Source organism: Channa argus, chromosome 1, assembly GCF_033026475.1.
Source record: "Channa argus isolate prfri chromosome 1, Channa argus male v1.0, whole genome shotgun sequence".
NCBI classification, from domain to species: domain Eukaryota; kingdom Metazoa; phylum Chordata; class Actinopteri; order Anabantiformes; family Channidae; genus Channa; species Channa argus.
In genome coordinates this window covers 29461357-29479770 of record NC_090197.1, presented here as the reverse complement: position 1 = coordinate 29479770, position 18414 = coordinate 29461357, and the positions used below count along the sequence as shown (strand labels likewise).

The 18414-nt window shown below is 40.7% G+C and overlaps 1 protein-coding gene across 3 annotated transcripts in view; it reads right to left on the bottom strand.

Moving 5' to 3' along the window:
• psda (pleckstrin and Sec7 domain containing a) overlaps positions 1–18414 on the bottom strand; it is a 53970-nt gene that overhangs the window by 31301 nt on the left and 4255 nt on the right. Inside the window, exons 1-6 of one of the 3 annotated variants that reach the window (XM_067480152.1) lie at positions 14578–18286; positions 5326–7818; positions 3987–4095; positions 2059–2333; positions 1702–1979; positions 81–318 (exon numbers count right to left, since the gene is read on the bottom strand). In XM_067480152.1, coding sequence (XP_067336253.1) covers positions 81–318; positions 1702–1979; positions 2059–2333; positions 3987–4095; positions 5326–7653 — 3228 coding nt within the window. In that variant the 5' untranslated portion in view covers positions 7654–7818; positions 14578–18286. Of the gene's footprint in view, positions 1–80; positions 319–1701; positions 1980–2058; positions 2334–3986; positions 4096–5325; positions 7819–14577; positions 18287–18414 lie in introns of those variants that run through there. The other 2 variants (XM_067480143.1, XM_067480161.1) reach the window with 2 other exon arrangements.

Sequence of the window (18414 nt, the reverse complement as noted above, 5' to 3'; positions counted from 1 at the left end):
AAACATATCAGTAGGTCACTCAAGGCATATTAATTTGTCTCCTCTGATTTTTTAACTACAGCTTCAATCTCCTACTGTACCTGGATCTCTGGGGTGAGAGTTGGCAGGTCGAAGGTGAACACAGATGTGGATCCGGACGTCAGAAGGTCAACACTGTCCAGGCTGCTGTATGAGGTGCCTTTGGCCCGGTGAGACTCCATGATGGTTTCAAAATGGCGGCTGAAGGAGTCCAGGTTGCTCTCAGATGGTCGGCGAGGGCTGCCCACGGAGATCGGAGACTTGAGGCCGCCGTGGGTGTCAGAAAAAGGCTCAGACAGCCTGTAAAGGAAACAAACACCAAAATTGAAAGGTTCTAGTGCAGGTGAAGCACATGGATGCATCATGTCCTTTACCACAACAAGAATCCTGCAGCTACCATTCCTTCACACAAACACAGCCTTGAACTACTCCACAGTTCAACATGAAGTGATTTAGAGCAAATCTAGTGAGTAAACTGCATTCTAAATGTTTTCACAGCTTTTCAGCCATTACAGGAGTCTCACTGACAGCTCTAAAATGTTGTAGTTTGAAGTGCATTAAAGCGGTGATGTGAGCATGCCTGATTCCACACAAAGTGTTGGCAGTCTCACACTTTAGGCAGTAACTCCCTGCGTGCAAACAAATGAACATTTCTGAAGTTCAATTGAGGTGTTGTCTTCTATAGAGAATGTAAAGTTACATCACGCTGTGTTAACCTTTGGGGGACACAAGTGACATCTTGTGATTTGTGTGGTCTGTGTACCTGTGCCTGCCATTGTGGTTAGAATAGATTACCTAAATGTCTTGTGCTTGGCTAAAAGATCAATTAGTTAAAATTTGCTGGTAAGTGATGAAGAGATAGTAAACAAACCCTGCGTAGAGTTTTCCAGTGGCCCAGAGAAAAATCTGCTTGTTCAAGTACAGTCGTACTCACAAAGGGAAGGCTGCACTCCAGCCTACCTGTGGCAACACTTTTCAGAAGTCAGAGCGTATCTCACCAACAGAAAAAGGAATACATCATCTGATAAAGTCTGAAATATAAAGTGCAATGTGGACCCCAGTTTTATTAATATCATCATCATCATTATTAAGATTATGCTCTTTTTCACTACAGCTGTCTATAATTAATCTAATTGACTCTTAGCCCATTATGCTGCTGTCTTTCTCAGCCCAGCTCATCCGCATTTTTAATCAGGTCCTATTATTCTTGGGTTTCTTCTGGTTGGGTCTGGCTGTTCTTTGCTTAGATTGGGTTTATCTTTTCTGAAAAAAATGTATGCACAGCATGTTTGGGTTTCTACAGTTTGTTGTGGGTCCTTGAAGATCTGAAGTTCCTGGTCCGAACTTTCAGTCTGCATCCCACTAAGAAGAAAACTGTGAGGACTTGCAGATTTTACTATAGATGCTTTGTAGGTAAAGTTTTTTTTTTTGTTGGGTGATAACTGCACAAGACTGTTAGTGTGGTTTTAGTTTCTGATTTGAGGGGAACTAAATCTATTCAGCTCGTTATATTAGATTAACTATTGTTTGGATTTCTCTATGTTTTCAACAGGAACATTCTACAGGATCTAGTACTTAAACTACTTCACACAAACAGTGCTCAGGTTAAACTTTAATGATGAGGCTCGTTGAGCCAGTAGAGCTGAATGTAACTAAATTAAATAAAACCGTGTGGTCTCTCACCCCTTGAGCAACATACTGAAGACCTCTTCCTCCTCTTTTGCTGCCTTCTGTCTCTGTTTATCTCCCTGCATTCGGACGCTGGCCCAGCTCACCACTCCTTCTTCTTCTTCTTCGTCTTCCTCATCCTCTTCCTCCTCATCCTCATCCCCCTGCTTCACCCCACCAGTTCGGGCTTTCGGGGAGGCACCACTGGGGCTAAAGCTGTTTACTGGGACACTGTGGTTGCTCCCGAAGGCCGAGTCCACCTCCTCATTCGCCTCTGCCTCTGCCCGCATCACCTGAACGAAAGTAATGAATATTAATCCTACACGAACAAAACGATTCCAGATGAAGTGAAACCAGGTGAAACAAGATCACCTCGTCCAGGTCGGTCTCCCTGTAGCAGCGCAGTGGCACAGCGTCCAAATCTGTCTCTGAGTATTTGATGGTTCGGCGGATGATGCCCGTCTTGGTAATGGTGCTTCGAGGGTCAGGGGTCACCAGCTCCACCTCAACCTGCCGCACCTCGTGATGTGACAACTTTTGACCCTCACTGTCCCTCCCCCTCCTCTGATTGACAGCCTTCAGATGGAGGGAGAAAGGAGGGATGGGGCTTGGCGAGCCTGTGGTGGGAGGTGTTGTGGACAGAGTGTCTGCAGGATTAAAAGAAAGGGGCTCACGGTTATAATCGTGATGTCATTCAAACACTAATCACTTGTATGTTATTGTTAATGATGGTGACAGAGACCACCACGGTGCACACAATATTTGTCACAATACACAAAGCAGTGGTGAATTCTTCACCCTTTTACCCAACAATATTAACACTTGCATGTTACACTGAATGAGTCTGTTTGTATGATTCATATGTTGAAGTGAGTGGTATTTAATCAGAGTGATAAAGACTAAATTTCTGCAGTAACAATGTAAGTACATGAAAATAGAACCAACAAATTTCTTTTTGGCAGTTTTTTCAGTTTTGACCTGGGTTGTGGCTTTACTAAAGGATTTCACATTTTAGTTTCCGATATATGACAAAAAAACTGTTTATATGTTTCTAGTAAAGCACCAATAAATTATTTAGACAATAATAAATATAAGCTTACAATTTGGACTATGTTCAGGTGTGATAAGGCCTCACATTTCTAAACCCAGCAGACATCAGTGACTTCAGATATAAGGGACTGAGACAGAAAAACATTCTAAATAAAGACCAGGAAGTGAGTAGTGGCATATACCTGTGAGTAGATTCTGACTGTGAGCCCTGTTTTAGCTGATGATAAGCTTCAGCTAACTGGATTAGAAGAAGCTACTAAAGCTTCTTGTTTACTTCACTGAGTGAAGAAACAGTACAAGACAAGAAGACGTAATGGACCTGCTGTAGTTCAAAACTACCTCTACTGCAACTACTAATGACACAATTACTGCTTCTGCAGGAAATAATTTTTCCTCTGTGTGCATCAGGTTTTATGCAATTAAATGGTCTAAATCAGAGTAAGTTTTAACACATGAACATCCTCTGCTTTAAGTGTGAATCTGTGAAAACAAAATAGCAAGCATTCAGCGGAGCTGAAATAGCTAAAACAAATCTAAAAGCCATAAACAACATGTGACTGAAAGATGACTGAAATCAAAGTACCTGGCTGTGGGCCCAACTTTATATCAACTAAATGAAACGTCTAAATAAAATTTAGTTTCATATCTTTGTGACTTTGTTGCTGCTTTGGTTTTATTGCCCATTTACTAATTATAACCTTTAGAATTTTTTGTTTTACTGACTTGCTCAAAATTATTCCAATTCTACTGCAAATTATGTATAATGGCAAAATGATTTTGTCTGGTTTGTTCACTGCAAAGAGGTGAAAGTTTGTACATTTTGCCAGTACACCTAATTTGCAGTAGAATTAGAATAATTTTGACTGCATCTGAACTGTCTCATTTAAGTCATACCATTATAAACAGGTTTCAGTCTGTTCAGCTGTCACCAGGTATTGGATACAGATTGAACCACATATTAATAATTATTATAGGAAAAGTGATCTTTTGAGAAAATAAGCAGTCTTCATTGCTTCTTCACTGCACATGTCACATTTTTACATGTGTAGACCTTATGTCAGATTTTTGAAATTCATTAAAATTATCAGAACTCTTCTCCAGTAAACTATGTTTTATTTACCCAAAATCATTTGATGACTATAGTACAGTCTGATGAGGAAGAGTTGTACAACTTTTTTTTCCATTATGACGGACAATGATTTAAAAATGTAATTATAAATGAAGACAGTTGTTGGCAGGACCCACTGTACCTTTGCTGCAATGATTCTCCTCTGTTTGGCCTCCAAACAGGAACTCCCACTTGGCTCGGGCGATCTTCTGTGAACGCGAAGACTGAGTCGTTGCTGAGCCGCCGTCTGACTGCAGGCGGAGAAAAGAGAAATGTGTTTCTGAATCCGAAAAAAACAAAAATTACAATTTATTTTAAACATTTACAGTATCAGTTGAATTTAACAGTACTAAAAAATTATTTTTACAAAAGATTTGATATTTTAAAATCATTAAAACAAACATATACAATGTTTTTCAGAATAAGAGATAAATGATAAAGCTGTTTGAAATATTTGAAATGGCAAGTGACCACATCCAACAGTCTTTTTAAAGGTCTGCTGCAGATCTTCTGGCTGTTGACTTCTCACTAAAAGGTGTCTGGGCCTTAGTTGTCAAACACCCTTGGATTGCAACTTCGGGCAGGCAAACTCCTGCCTCCCTATGTCCTCTCTTAGACCAGGGACACAATCAGCCATCTGAGGTTCCTCGGCCTAGTCTTAGGGATGTGTCTCATATCAATGCCACAAGTCGGATCCCCATTGGCAATTTTTTGCCCAATTCAACAGGTTACATCAGAGGAAGAGATCACACTGATTTGCTTAATGCTAAGCAAATCATTGTTCAAGAAGAAACCATGACGCCTTCTTATCAGACAAATCAATTAAAAGCAGTTAAATCATTTATAGACAGCGAGTATGACAATGGTAAGCTAACTCTGCTTCGTCTACACTTTGTATATATCTGGTCTCAGAACGTGCAGTGCTATATGTCGGCTCTCGTCTTGCCGGTGTGTTCTAGTGCCACTTGTCAAAGAAGACTAGTGCCACTTGTCAAAGAAGACTACACAGACAGGACTCAACACAGCAGTGAGTCTTTGTTGGACCTGTTTGTTTCAAGTTGGGCTTGGTGTCTCATGGCTCTAAAGATTGTTTTGAAACACACTGACTGAGGTGATGAATTAAACACTTTTTAACAGTTTTTAATGCAAATCACTTAAAACACAAAAAATATTTATCTTAGGATGTAGACAGAAAGCGTTGGGAACATGTTTTTTCCGGGATTATTAAAGGAAATCGTTAATGATAAAATAAACTGAAACAGAAGCTGACTAAACAGCAATGATGGGCTTACTATTACATATTTATTGATACTAATTTATTAGTTCCACATTTTCTGATAACATGATTTTCAACTCTGCAGACAGACACCCTCAGATTCATAATATTCATAAACAAAAATGGTCTGCATTATTGCTTCCCGTTACACAAATGGATGTATTTACATACGACTGAACCCTGATCCCCCTCCTTTCCAGCCAACCTGTATCCCTGAGCCAGTGTCTGCAGTGTCGTAGCTGGACTGGCTGGAGGTTTCTGGTGACAGACTATCATATCTGTCCATTGGGGAACTGTCTCCCATACTGCCTGTTATCCCACTGGAGCTCTGCGACGACATCCCAACACCTCCAGTGAGATCCTGAACTTCCTCCCTCTGATCCTTGGACAAGTATAGCACTGGCCTCTCATACCCTTTCCCTGTCATCTTTATTCCTTTGTCTCCTCTGTTCTTTCCAGGATTTTCCTCTTTGCTAGGAGTGTAAACTCCAGAAGATGAAGATCTTCCTTCACAGAGTTCGTCCCTATCCTGCAGTTGTCCAGCCTCCCCCCACTCCTTGAGCCTAGGAGTCCAGCTCACAGGGAGTGCTTCTGTGTTCTGGCTTAAGAGAAGTCTTCTAGAAATCCTAGGTGATTGATCATAGAGGTAATCATACGGTCTCTGCTCTGTGAAGTTGGATTTGCAGTCTTCATTGAACTGTGGCTGCTGGTAGCAGTGCACAGTGGACATGTCCTTATTGAATGACAAACATTTTTGTCGTGGGTCCAAGACTGGCGACTGAGAGGCAGCAGCCCGGTGTAGCTGGGGTGAAGATGGGGCTTTCTGGGGTACGAGAGGTGGTGTATGCCCTGGTTGTGTTTGAAGTACTGGTTTGTCAGTTTTCCATCTCTGGTTCTGGTTGTCTGCTTGCAGAGGTTCAGGGGAGAGTTGCCCATGAAGAGTGGCATATGGCTGGTGGTCTCTTCGAAAGGGTGCTCCTATCTTTGGACTCTCTGACTGCAGTAACTCAGCCTGAGAAGGTGTTGGAGAGGGGGTATTCCTGTCTGCATAAGTGGTACATCGTTTGGTAGCTTCCACAGCTAACTTCCAAGCCACTTCAGGATTTAAGGATGGGGAGATGCTTCTTCTGCCATTGGTGGGGCTGGCCGCATCACTGGCTCTGCTACTAGAGCATGGTGGTTTGTGGTGAGTCTTGCTAGATGTGTTTGAGTTGTCCTTATTACTGTACTGTATACTGTCTGGAGCATTATGACTGATGCTGGTGAAGTTAGCATTGTAGTTACTATTAATACTCTGTTGGGAGTTTCCACCAGTTTGGTTGCCAGTATGGAAGTGGTTGGTGGCAGGTAATATATGATTTGGGATCTCATGCTGGATGTCTGTGGGTTTCCCTGCAGGTAAAGGTGGGTGAAATTTGTTTGATATCCTGGGGCTGTCATCCCCCACCCATGGCCTCTGTGGGCTCTGGCGGAAACCATCGGAGTGATGAGTTGAGTTTGAGATCATTGAATTCATGGTCTGGGTGCACAGGTGGTCAGAGCCAGGACTTCTGGGTAATCCATTCAATGAAGCTTGACAGACTCCCCTGTCGAGCTCCAAAAGCTGGGTCCTGGATGGCAGTGTGAGAGTGCTGCGGGGCAGGATAGGTGATCCCCCCAAGGACTGACAGCGAGAAGATTGGCAATACCGTGGCATTGATGGGCTGCAATTGTCTGTCTCACGAGCTGCAAATCGTCGCCTCAGTTCTGGAGATCCAAACTCTTCCAAGGCCTTGTAGGTGGCCTCTCTTGCTACTGCATCAATGGTAGCCTTTGGAGGGTGGGGGGAGCTCCTTGAGGACTGTTTCTGTGATGGGTAGAGATGATAAGGGTCACCTTGTTCTGGCTGACCATTATACCAAACCGGGTCACTCAACCTTTTCTGGAGGTGGGCAGGCAGTAACTGCCCTTTCATTCTGTTGCCAGACTCACTTTGGCCCACAGAGGCACGACGACCCCCCATACTATGAACATTAGCTTTCTCTATGTAGCCAAAAGTTACTACAGACGACTTTTCCTCCTCGTTCATCCTTGGGGCACCACAGGACCTGTTATTGCTGGTAGGTGTAGAAGGTGCAGTCAGCCATGTTGGTCCTGGTGAGCTATGCTGGCTTGGACTGGTTGTTCCAGATGCAAGGACCTGGAGCAACTGATCACAGGTGTCATAAAGCCCATTGTGATGGTGAAGCTGGGTCAGAGACCCCGTTGCATTTGGGTTTTTGAGTTGGAAGCTGACCGAGTGCCTAGAGGAAGACTTCTGGGAAGGTAAAGTATTGTTTCCACTTCCAGCATGATGTTGAGTGACTGGGGTAAGATCTGGGCTGCGGCTGGGACTGGAGTGGGTGGAGCTTCTCCGGGAGTGAGGGAGGATGTCTGGACATTGAAGCATTAGGTGATCGGTTCTACCATCTCCCCTTCCTGGCAACTTCCCTTCCTCTTCAGCAACAGACCTCACCTCAACATACAGGTGGAGGACTTTGCCTGCCTGAGCCATATTGAACTTCTTCCTTTCTTTGGCTTTGCTAATTTTGAAAAAGGACCCTGAAACTTGTGGTACTAAAGTAAGAGCTCATCAAAAGCATTTAATGAAGATCAGAGGCATGGCTGGAATATCATCCACATGAGGGTCTAGGATCCACATGACAATCACTTCTTCAATCTGCAGAAGGAAGCAAAAACAAAGTTTACATTTCACACTTTTTTCTCTAATTTTATTCTTAAGATGGTTCCCTTTGCAGTCAGGTCAGAGTCTATCTTAGCCTTTATCACTTTAAACATAACTTACTTCAATATCTCACGTGGTTTCTATAAACAATCTTCACAAAACAAAAACAAAATAATGTGCTTTGAAAATATTTTATTCGTTAGATTAGTTAGATTCACCGTTTGCTGTTCTGTCTCACACATACGCATATTCTAAGATACATTCAAATGCAAAGCACTTTTGTTTTATGTGATAGCACTTGCAAAAAACCTCAGCTGATCATCAAGTTTAATTTCTCAACAGTCATCTGTTAATCTACCATGTGCCCTCAGGCGAAACTGTTCTGCTACAACCAGAAACCAGCAACACCTCCTGTTTTATCCATTAAAGGCAGAAGCTAAGTCAAAACATTGTAGACCTGTACATTACAAAGTAGGGCAAAGTACTGCCAATATAGGGCAGTACTTTGGGTTCTACAGTGTAGAACCCAACATATATATTACCCAACATATTGTAACAAAAATTTCACATACATGGCAAGTTACATGGACTGCTGTGATGTAGGGGTGGTACGGGGTAGGGGTGCCTTAGGCTAAGTTGATTGTGTTTAAATAAATAAAGCACAAGTACAATAACAAAAAGCAATAAAACAGAAAGAAATAAAAAAATAAACCTAAACAGAAAATACCGATGAAGCCTGGCCTATTCACTGAGGAGCTCCTAGTCGAGCAATTTAAGGATGTTCTAGCAGTACTAGTTGTACAGAAATGGTTTTATAAGAATTTCGCATGGATTTATTAAGTCATTAACTGGTCAACCTGAATGTTGTAAGTGGTCAAAAGGTCAAGGTGGTCGTTATAGTGATACCATAAAAGGTTTTAAGGGTTTTTTTAAGAGGTTCTAGAGGCCACTGAAAGAATTTGCGGAGTTACTGTGAAGATTCTAGGCTCATCAAATAGGTTCTAGCAGATGCACAATGGTTTCCAAAACTGATCCTCAGTAACCCCCTGCTTGTTTTCCAACCATCCCTACCTAACTGGTGCTCTGCTGATTACCTGGATCAGGTTTGATTGGTCAATTACAAGATGGAAGATAACATCTTAGGGTTGGGGAAGACAAATTAAATTAGTATGTCAACACTAAACCAGGGTTGGGAACGACTGAATTAAGAGGTTCTGGGGATTGATTAAAAGCTAGCAGTGGCCATTAAAACTTCTGTGATACATTCTGATGGTCACAAAGGAAGTTTCCATGATTTTAAAATAGGTTTTTTTTTTCTTTAGGAGGTTTCAGTGAATATTTGGTGGTTAAATGCATGAGGCAAGGTTGTTAAGTTAGAAAACTTAGAAAACATTCACGCCACCATTATTAAAAGACCAAATGAGGTAATGTCCACAGAAAAAACATCCAGAGATCTGGATAATAGCGTTATCCTTTTGAAGGTTGCAGGGGTCTGGAGCCGATCCCAGGTCTGTCATTGCTCACTATTTAACAATAAAACGACAAAGCTGTTATGGAGGGTTTGGTAGAACTTCACCTTAGTTGGATCCTTCCTTTTGTAACACAACAATGCCTTTCTGGTTCTCAGCCTAAAGGTCTAAATTGTTTGTGTGTATTTATCCTCTGTTAAGATCAAATGCCACAGACATTAATTACAAGTCCATTCATGTCCTTGGCCTTCCTCCAGCATGGTGGCAGGAACATGTGGGCCAACAGGCTCCAAGGGACATAAGGGCTTGATTTTTCTATAAATAGATGTGGAAAAGCAGCTTGGAGGGCGTTCAGGTGAGAAACAGCAACCATACCTCAAACTGTCTAATCAACAGTTTACAGTGTAAGATTTTCTTCATTAATCAAAATGCATCTTTTAAATTTTATATTTTTTTAGTGGGTGTTTTGATAGGAGTTATGTCTGAGTTTTAAATTGTTTAGAATGAAAGCACTAATTGGGTTTTTTGTCAAAAAAACAAAACAAAACAGGTCTTGGTATTAGGCAAGTACATTCTCAGATAAATAACAACAAATAATGTCATGGTAAAAAGAAAAACATTAAAATAAAGCAAAAATAAATAAATAAAGCCCGCCCAAAAAAGTTTTAAAAGAAGAAAAACAGGATGTTAAAACAAGAGGATTTTTGCACTTCTGTAAAGTTGGGTCTCAGTCTTACAGAAGTCAAAAGGGCCAAAGCTTGAAATCAACATGGATTTACGTAATTGCTGTAAAAGCTTTGACACTCACAAAAAAAAACCAAAGATGTCAAAAAACTAGTGCCACTAAGATCAACAGCTGCGTCAGCTCACATCACATTCGTCTGGGCCGACAAGGGTGCTACAAAGTCAATAAGACTGTTCTACTGGATGTTCTCTACATGCATGAAAGGAGGAGAAAATGGAAGCCCGAGGACAATGTCCAACTGTAAACCAAGCAGTGTTAGCTTATCAATTTTTAGTGTGTCATGACCACAAGTGAAAAGCACAGTTCCAAAAGATGTACACCCCAGATATATATTCAAGGTCAATTTCAATCTCAAGGACAGCGCAGATGTGAGGCCTGTGTGCAACAGCTCTGCAACAACAGCTTGTGTAATAATTAATCTGTTTGTTGGTAGTTTAAAAAAAAAAAAAAAAAAAAACTTCTATATAAAATCATTCATCATGCATTCCATGAAAATCCTAATGGAATGACAGTATCCACGTGTGTATAGCTTAAGGTTTGGTTTTTGTTCCAAAAACACATTTACATTTCAGTTGCAATACAAATGTCTGTTAATCCAATGAAGCTCATTCATTAAATTGATTCGCTTATTTAATACAGGATTCTGTGCAGCCTTTAAAGATTGTGCTCTGTTCATACTTTATTATGCATCAACAGTCTATTTAGAGTCTATTCTGTCACATTTGCTTCTTTCTATATCCACTTAAAACAGCATATGGGACTGTGTTGGATTAAAGTGACGGGAACTCCTTGTATGTGATGAACATGATTGGCCAAAAGGCTGATTTTGATCCTCTCTGCTGTTAGATGAAGGATACAAAACTCAATGTAAAACTAATTAAACCAATATTCACAGATTACTTATCAACGCATGTTGATTTTATTGAGCAGAGCAATATTTACAATATTATTTTGTGAAATATCCGTTAAAATTGTGCATATGTCGAAACATTAACCCTAAATGGTGGTCAGTTGAATGCCGACATGTCTCTGTGCTTAACAGTGAAGTGCAGTGAGTTGCTGAGTTGTGCAGTCAACACAGAATCAACATCCACTGACAGTCAGAAACACAACACCCATTGTCCTAAGATAACCTGAAGTTTGTATTTCAATCCATTTACAACAACAACAACTTAGATATCGTTTGATGATTAATAGCTTACAGAAGTGAGATGGAGGGAGTTCACTGAGACACTAGGACATCTATACATGCTGCAAGACCACATGTATGTTTTTTAAAAAAAGAAACCAAGTGAAGGCAGCATGGTGGTGGAGTCATTAGCCCTGCTGCCTCACAACTAGAAGATTGCAGGTTTGCATCAAGTTAATTGGTGAATGTAAAATTGCCCATAAGTGTGAATGTGAGTGTATGTCTGTTCATGTACCTGAGACAGGTGATCTGTCCAGGATGTACCCATAAGCGGTGACAAATTAATGACTGAATGGAACTGAGTGACATTTTTGCAAATTGGAGGACTGATATCCTTTAAACGTTTTATAAATATAAGAGAGATGGTTGATGGATTTGAACATTGAAAATTTTTAGCCGTTTACCTGTGGAAAGTACATACAGTGTATTAAAATGAACAATGAATATGAAGGAAAACAAAAGAAATAGTAGTTTAATTGTGCCAGTGATGAAAACTGGCTAGTGGAAAATGTTATGTGAAAATAAAGTGTCGGGTATTTTGAGTCTCTCTGTCATGTATTAGTTTATGTACTAAATATAACGCACCGATTAGTTTGAGCTCAGCAGAAACTCTGCATCTGCAACAGCTGAGGCAAATTATTGGCAAGAACACCCTGTACATATAGTGTTTATTCCTGACAGAAACCTTAAAAGGTAGACCGTAATACATTCCGCAGACCCTTGTCCAGAGATGGACATGAACAGGGTATGTGCAGCACACGCTTCAACTATGGAAATGGACACATATGGCAGCACTGAGAAGACGTTAGTTTGTTGTGGTAAAAAAAGAAAAAGTCCAAGAATTTGCAAAGTATGGTTGGGCCTTCAGGGAACAGTCTATGCTCTTCTGTTATCCAGCTGCCTTTTTCCGCGCAATTTGTGTACACATTCACACACCCGAATATGAGACTCACAGCAGCCTAATGTTACAATTCATAACAGAATAAACAAACACTGTTTATTGAAATCAAGTTTCAATCATTGTTTATTCAACTGATCAATGTTTTGTAATAAATACCTTTAAACTCAAAACAACCTGTTGTTGTGAAACCTACTATGAGACAACACACACTTTAAAACAACTGTGTTAAATAAGCTGCACTGTTCTAGCAAAGCTACACAAAGTCCACCCAGGTCTGTCTCCCATTAGTGATAAACTGAAACAATTCTTCATTTCTACTCTGCTCTTCTTACCCTCTCTGGGTCATTTGAAATCACAGATGAGTGTAAATCTAAAACCCATTTCTTTTCTGTTCTCTTAACTTAGCAAAAAACATTCATTCTTACATTATTAACAGGTAGCTGGAGCTGAACTTATCTGAATACTAAGCTCAAAGTAACACTTTACAGAGTCTGTCACAATGTGCCATCAGGGGCACAAAGTTTCCATCAGAACAATGTTGGAATTCATATTAAGTTAATCTGAATCCCAAGAGATGCTGCTCGTGTTGAGATATTGGAAAGGAAAGCGAAATCAGAGACAGAGGTCTGGGTCGGATTCAGATTTTACATCTGTAATAAATTAAACCAAACAAGCAACTCGCTGACTCACCAACTTACAATTCTTAAGCAACATGTGACCACAGTTTAAAAAACTAAATCTGTGAACTTCAGTGGTGTGAATAAATCTACAGAAACAGGGAGCAGAGATGAACCGATCAGACTCAAGTTTCAGATCTGTCTCTCCAGTCTGGATCAGACTGACAGATAAAATCCCCAACACAAAAACATCCTGTTTACAGAGGATGCTTTTCCATGATTAGAGTAAAACTGAGTGTTAACGTGGAACGTGTTCACTGAGCTGATTGTACAGCTCAACATCAAAACTCAAAATTCATTTTATAAATGCAAAATATCACTATATAGGTAAAGGTTATGGTGTTCCCCTGCTGAGTGCCAAAAAAAAGTATGTAAGGTCATTAACCAATACTGATGTACAGGTGGAAAAAAGTTGTAGATTATTTTCATCCTTGAAAATAATCTACTAATTAAAGTCAATTTAGCTGATGAATCCTTTAGTGTGTAAACTATCAGAAAATAGTATCTCTGTGAGAGACTATAGACTATTTCAAATTTCTCACAGCCAGATCCCTCACTTTACTGCCATCTGTGACAAAACCTAACCAGGTAGATAAAGCTTCTATAAAGAAGACAGTGTGAAGTTTCAGATGGGATGATCCAACAAAAAAAAATTACAAATATACAGAAGACAACAATGTGTTAAAGGTTTAAATAAGAGACAAAAAGGCTTCAGACACATCAATCAAACCTCCACAGATGATCCAAAACATCGCAACACAATGGAAACATCTCAATTGTTCTGCAAATGCTGAAAGCTGCACTACTTTCAATCATTTTCAAGTCCAAACACCAGAGAAACTCAACTTAAAAAAAAGTAGAAAATATTCATCAACTCCATTCACATTTGTGCAAACTGCAAACAAACTTTTTAAAAAACCGTTGCAGTGCTGAATAAAAGCTAAATCTCCTTGTTTAACCACTATGAAGTGACAGGTGTTTCATTAATAACATTATTCATTAGATGATTAAATTATGCCTTTTGGTAGTTCATGTACATAAATCCCATTAAAATTCCCTATATCAAAACATTTTTCTTCAAGCTGAAAAATGTTTCCAGATGACATCCCTTGGAGGTACCTTCAGTTCAGATTACGTTATCTCATCGCTCACACTATGGAGTTTGTTATTAATGGTCTACCTGTTTTTCCAGAGCTCCCCCAGATGACATCTGAACCAATTATGAAAAACTCCCGCGAGTGATGTCACTAAACTAAATGAAAATTGGTGATGCCACCCTTTAATTTTTTGTTAAGAATCTGCATCTGCAAAGTCACTGGAATAAATGCAGTGGAGGAAAAGTAAAATGGGAATACTTTCTTGCACCACATTATCTAAAGGAACAACTTCCCAAACAAATGAGCTCTTTAACTCCAGTCACAATCACTTTATCATTTTTAGAAAAACAAGCAGACGGTCTAAACCTGAAAGCAGCTTGAGTTTTGACAAATGACTGAAGAAGAAACAAACTGTAAAACTGAAAACAAAGCTGACAACTGATCCTCTACAGGTAGAAACACCCACACAGAACTTTTTCTGGAGTCTGCTAATAGGATTCCCCCTACACTCCCTCCTTCTTCCACCTTCTCCCCCACCCAGCATGCACTGCTCTATCCACCGACACACACACACACACACACACACACACACACACACACACACTCGCAAAACCTAACGAATGCAAACATATGTGCAGCAATGCTCTATCTCACAAACACATGCAGTAACCTTACCTGTATGTCCTCTTCATTGCAGCAACGTCCTGAGTTGCCGTGGTAACCATCTTTCCCCACTCTCTCATGCAGTCACTCTCTCTCTGTGTTTTACAGTAGGCTCGTTTTATCCTCCCTCGCCCTCCTCCATCTCTCTCTGATTAACACTTGTTGTCTGCAGCAGAGCCGGCTCATTGTGGATTTAGACCCCACTCAGCTCCTCCTCTTCCTTCCTATCCTACTCCTCCTCCACTTCCGATGTCCATTAGCTGACGTCCAAACCTTCGTCTTCCAGGCAGACGGTCAGCCAATCCCATCCTCTGCTGCCTGCAGATCTGAGTTCCTGCAGCCAATGATGATCAGCTCTGACATGACTAAGGGAGGGGTTAAGGTGGATGATGTTTGGAAGAAGATGGTCAGACTTGTCTAGTATCAGGACACTGGAGCTGCTTTAAAAGCAAAATATACAGTTTTACAGTAGTGTGACAATACACAACAGGAGGGTGCGCCCCGTGTGCACCTGTGGAGGCAACAGGTCTGGAACATAATGCGAAGACTCAAAGCTACAGTATGAAACTTGTTTTAGTAGAAATGTGCTCCAAAACCTTAAGCTTCTCTCCACATCTGACCAATCATAGAAGACCAAGGTTTTCTGCTTGATTATTAAGCTTAACTTAGCCATTATCAAATTACAATAAGTTAATACCTGAAAGACTGAGCAGAGAGTGTCAGAGTGTAGCAGATGGTAGATAACTATAGCAGAGCGGAGTATAGGTGACTGACCTCTCATGGTAGCACCAGCTTAAGTTTCATATTGTAGCTGTAACATATGTAGTTAATGTGTGTAATTAACCTTAAAGCGGAACTTCCTCAATTTTCAACTTGCTTCTTATGGCTTTATTTTAGGGTGTAAATGTACATCAATGCTTTTAAACTTCCCTATATGAAAATATTTCTCTGCTGAAAAACTCCTCCAGATGACATCACCCGGAGGAGTTTTTCATAATTAAGAGTTCAGATGACGTCATCTGTGGGAGCTCTGGAAAAGCAGGTTGACAAACTGCATAATGGCAGCTAATCAACAAGATGACATCATCTGAACTAAAGGTTCCTAAAAGTGATGTCATCTGCAGGCATTTTTCTGCTAGAAGAGATACATTTTATTGTAGGGAAGTCAAAGAAGCTAGTTGGCATTCACGTACCTGTACTACTCAATCTAGATCCAAAGTTCAACATCAGTGAAGGTGTCCTTTAACATACAGAGGTAACAATGACCTTAATTATTCCCAGATTGTATGTACAATTCCCTCATACAGCTCAATTTCAACAGTTCCTTGTGCACTTTGTGTGTTGTGTTATCCACATGGGAGCAGACTCATTTCTGATTGTCCCTGACTGGATTTCTTCCTTGTAAACTTACATTTTTGCAATACATAAACAGAAGCCATGGCAACACTCATCAACATTAATGTTGATATCATGGTAGAGAACATGGTCTTCTTCTTCTTCTTTTCCTTTCGGCTGTTCCCGTTCAGGAATTGCCACAGTGAATCATGTGCCTCCATCTAACCCTGTCCTCTGCATCCTCTTCTCTCACACCAACTAACTTCATGTCCTCTCTCACTACAACCATAAATCTCCTCTATGGTCTTCCTCTAGACCTCCTGCCTGGTAGCTCCAACCTCAGCATCCTTCTACTGATATATTCACAGTTTCTCCTCTGAACATAACCAAACCACCTCAATCTGGCTTCTCTGACTATCTCCGAAACATCTAACATGAGGTGTCCCTCTGATGTCCTCATTCCTGATCCTGTCCATCCTCGTCACTCCCAAAGAGAACCTCAACATCTTAAGCTCTGCTACCTCCAGCTCTGCTTCCTGTCTTTTCTTCAGTGCCACCGTCTCTAAGCCGAAGAACATCGCTGGTCTCACCACAGTCTTGAACCTTTCGTTTCATTCTTGCTAATACTCTTATCACACAACACACCTGACTTTTCTCCACCTGTTCCTACCTGCTTGCACTCGCCTCCTCACCTCATTTCCACACTCTCCATTGCTGTGAACCGTTGACCCTAAGTACTTAAAGTCCTGCACCTTCTTCACCTCTGCTCCCTGTAACCTCACCGTTCCACTTGGGTCCCACTCATTCACACACACACACACACACATTTATTCTGTCTTACTGTGGCAAGCTTCATTCCTCTGTTTTCCAGAGCAGACCTCCACCTCTCTAGATTTTCCTCCACCTGCTCCCTACTCTCGCTACAGATCACAATGTCATCTGCAAACATCATAGTCCATGGCGATTCCTGTCTAACGTTATCTGTCAGCCTGTCCATCACCAGAGCAAACAAGAAGGGGCTCAGAGCCGATCCTTGATGCAGACCCACCTCCACCTTGAACTCCTCTGTCACACCTACAGCACACCTCACCACGGTCCTAGAGCTCTCATACATGTCCTGCACCACTCTAACAAACCTCTCTGGCACTCCAGACTTCCTCATACAATAGCACAGCTCCTCTCTCGGCACCCTGTCATACACTTTCTCTAAATCTACAAAGACACAATGCAGCAGAGAACATGGTAATAACCACATAAATAGCAGGTAAGCAAATGAGAGTACAGTCACATGCAAAAGTCAGTGCGCCCTTTTTTAATGTTTTTTTAATGTAAAAATCATCTTATTGTAAGAGGTCTTGTGACCTGTGAGTTTTTCACTCAACACTTCTGCTAATGTTGTGGCGGTTCAAAGCTGCTGCTGAGAGGATCTGATACTGCCTCACTGGTCATTGCAAAATTCCATCTCACGCGTAGCATTCGTGTCTGAAGATTTCCACAAAAGACACTTTAAATGAAAAGATGATACACAAGCACATTTGACTTTGAGAGGTGTTCACATATGCAGCAAAAAGCTAGGTCAAGGGCACCTGCTCTGGCAGAGCTCGATTAAATGGCAGCCCAGCTACACTTCAGGGGGACACTGAGCTAGATAAAAGCTATTTCAGCTGAAATCAAGCAGCAAGTAACTTACTGTCCAATGTTAAATCAAATAAACAAAATTAGGGATGTTCCAATACCACTATTTAAGTACAAGTACTTACGTTTACGTGCTCACCGATACCTACTACTAATACAGACACTAAACAGTTTTGGTTGTAGTATGAGTTGCTTGACAGTACAATCCTCATCAATCCACTGCAGTTACGCAAATTCTGCAAGAATGTAAATGTTTTTCTGCCAAAACAAATATGGTAGCAGTCGGTTTTTAATAAACGGAGCATCTTTAGCTGAGAAAATGATGAAGAAAGCAAAGATTTAGGGCGAAAATCCTGAATGGAGAAGTCTGGACAACATGGACTGTCTCCACAGGAATATGAAGGTAAAATAAGTGAACAACAGATAACGCTGTAGTTACTGAACGTATAACCCTCCTTGTTGCTGATGACAGTTGCAAATATTAAACATTTTTAAAATATTCTTGAGAAACATGATTATGGCTGTTAGTAACTAAATCTTAAGACTTTAGCACAGCAGAGTTTGTGTTCAGCTTTACTTTTGTTCTCATCAGTTATCTTAAAACAGTTCTAAACCACAGACATTTTTCCACACCTGCCTACCTGCAGAGATTAAACTGGTATCGATACTAGCTCAGTATCAGAGATGTTTTACAAGTACACATACATAAATGTAGGATTGGGGCTTATGCCCAATACTGGTTTCAGTTCAAATTTCACACAGACACAACATACACTGGATTATAAAAGTCAGAGGCTACCTTAAAGCCCTTTGATACTTTCATTAAAGGTTTTTCAGCATGTTCTGCTGAGAACTGGAGGCACAGCCATATTTCAGCAG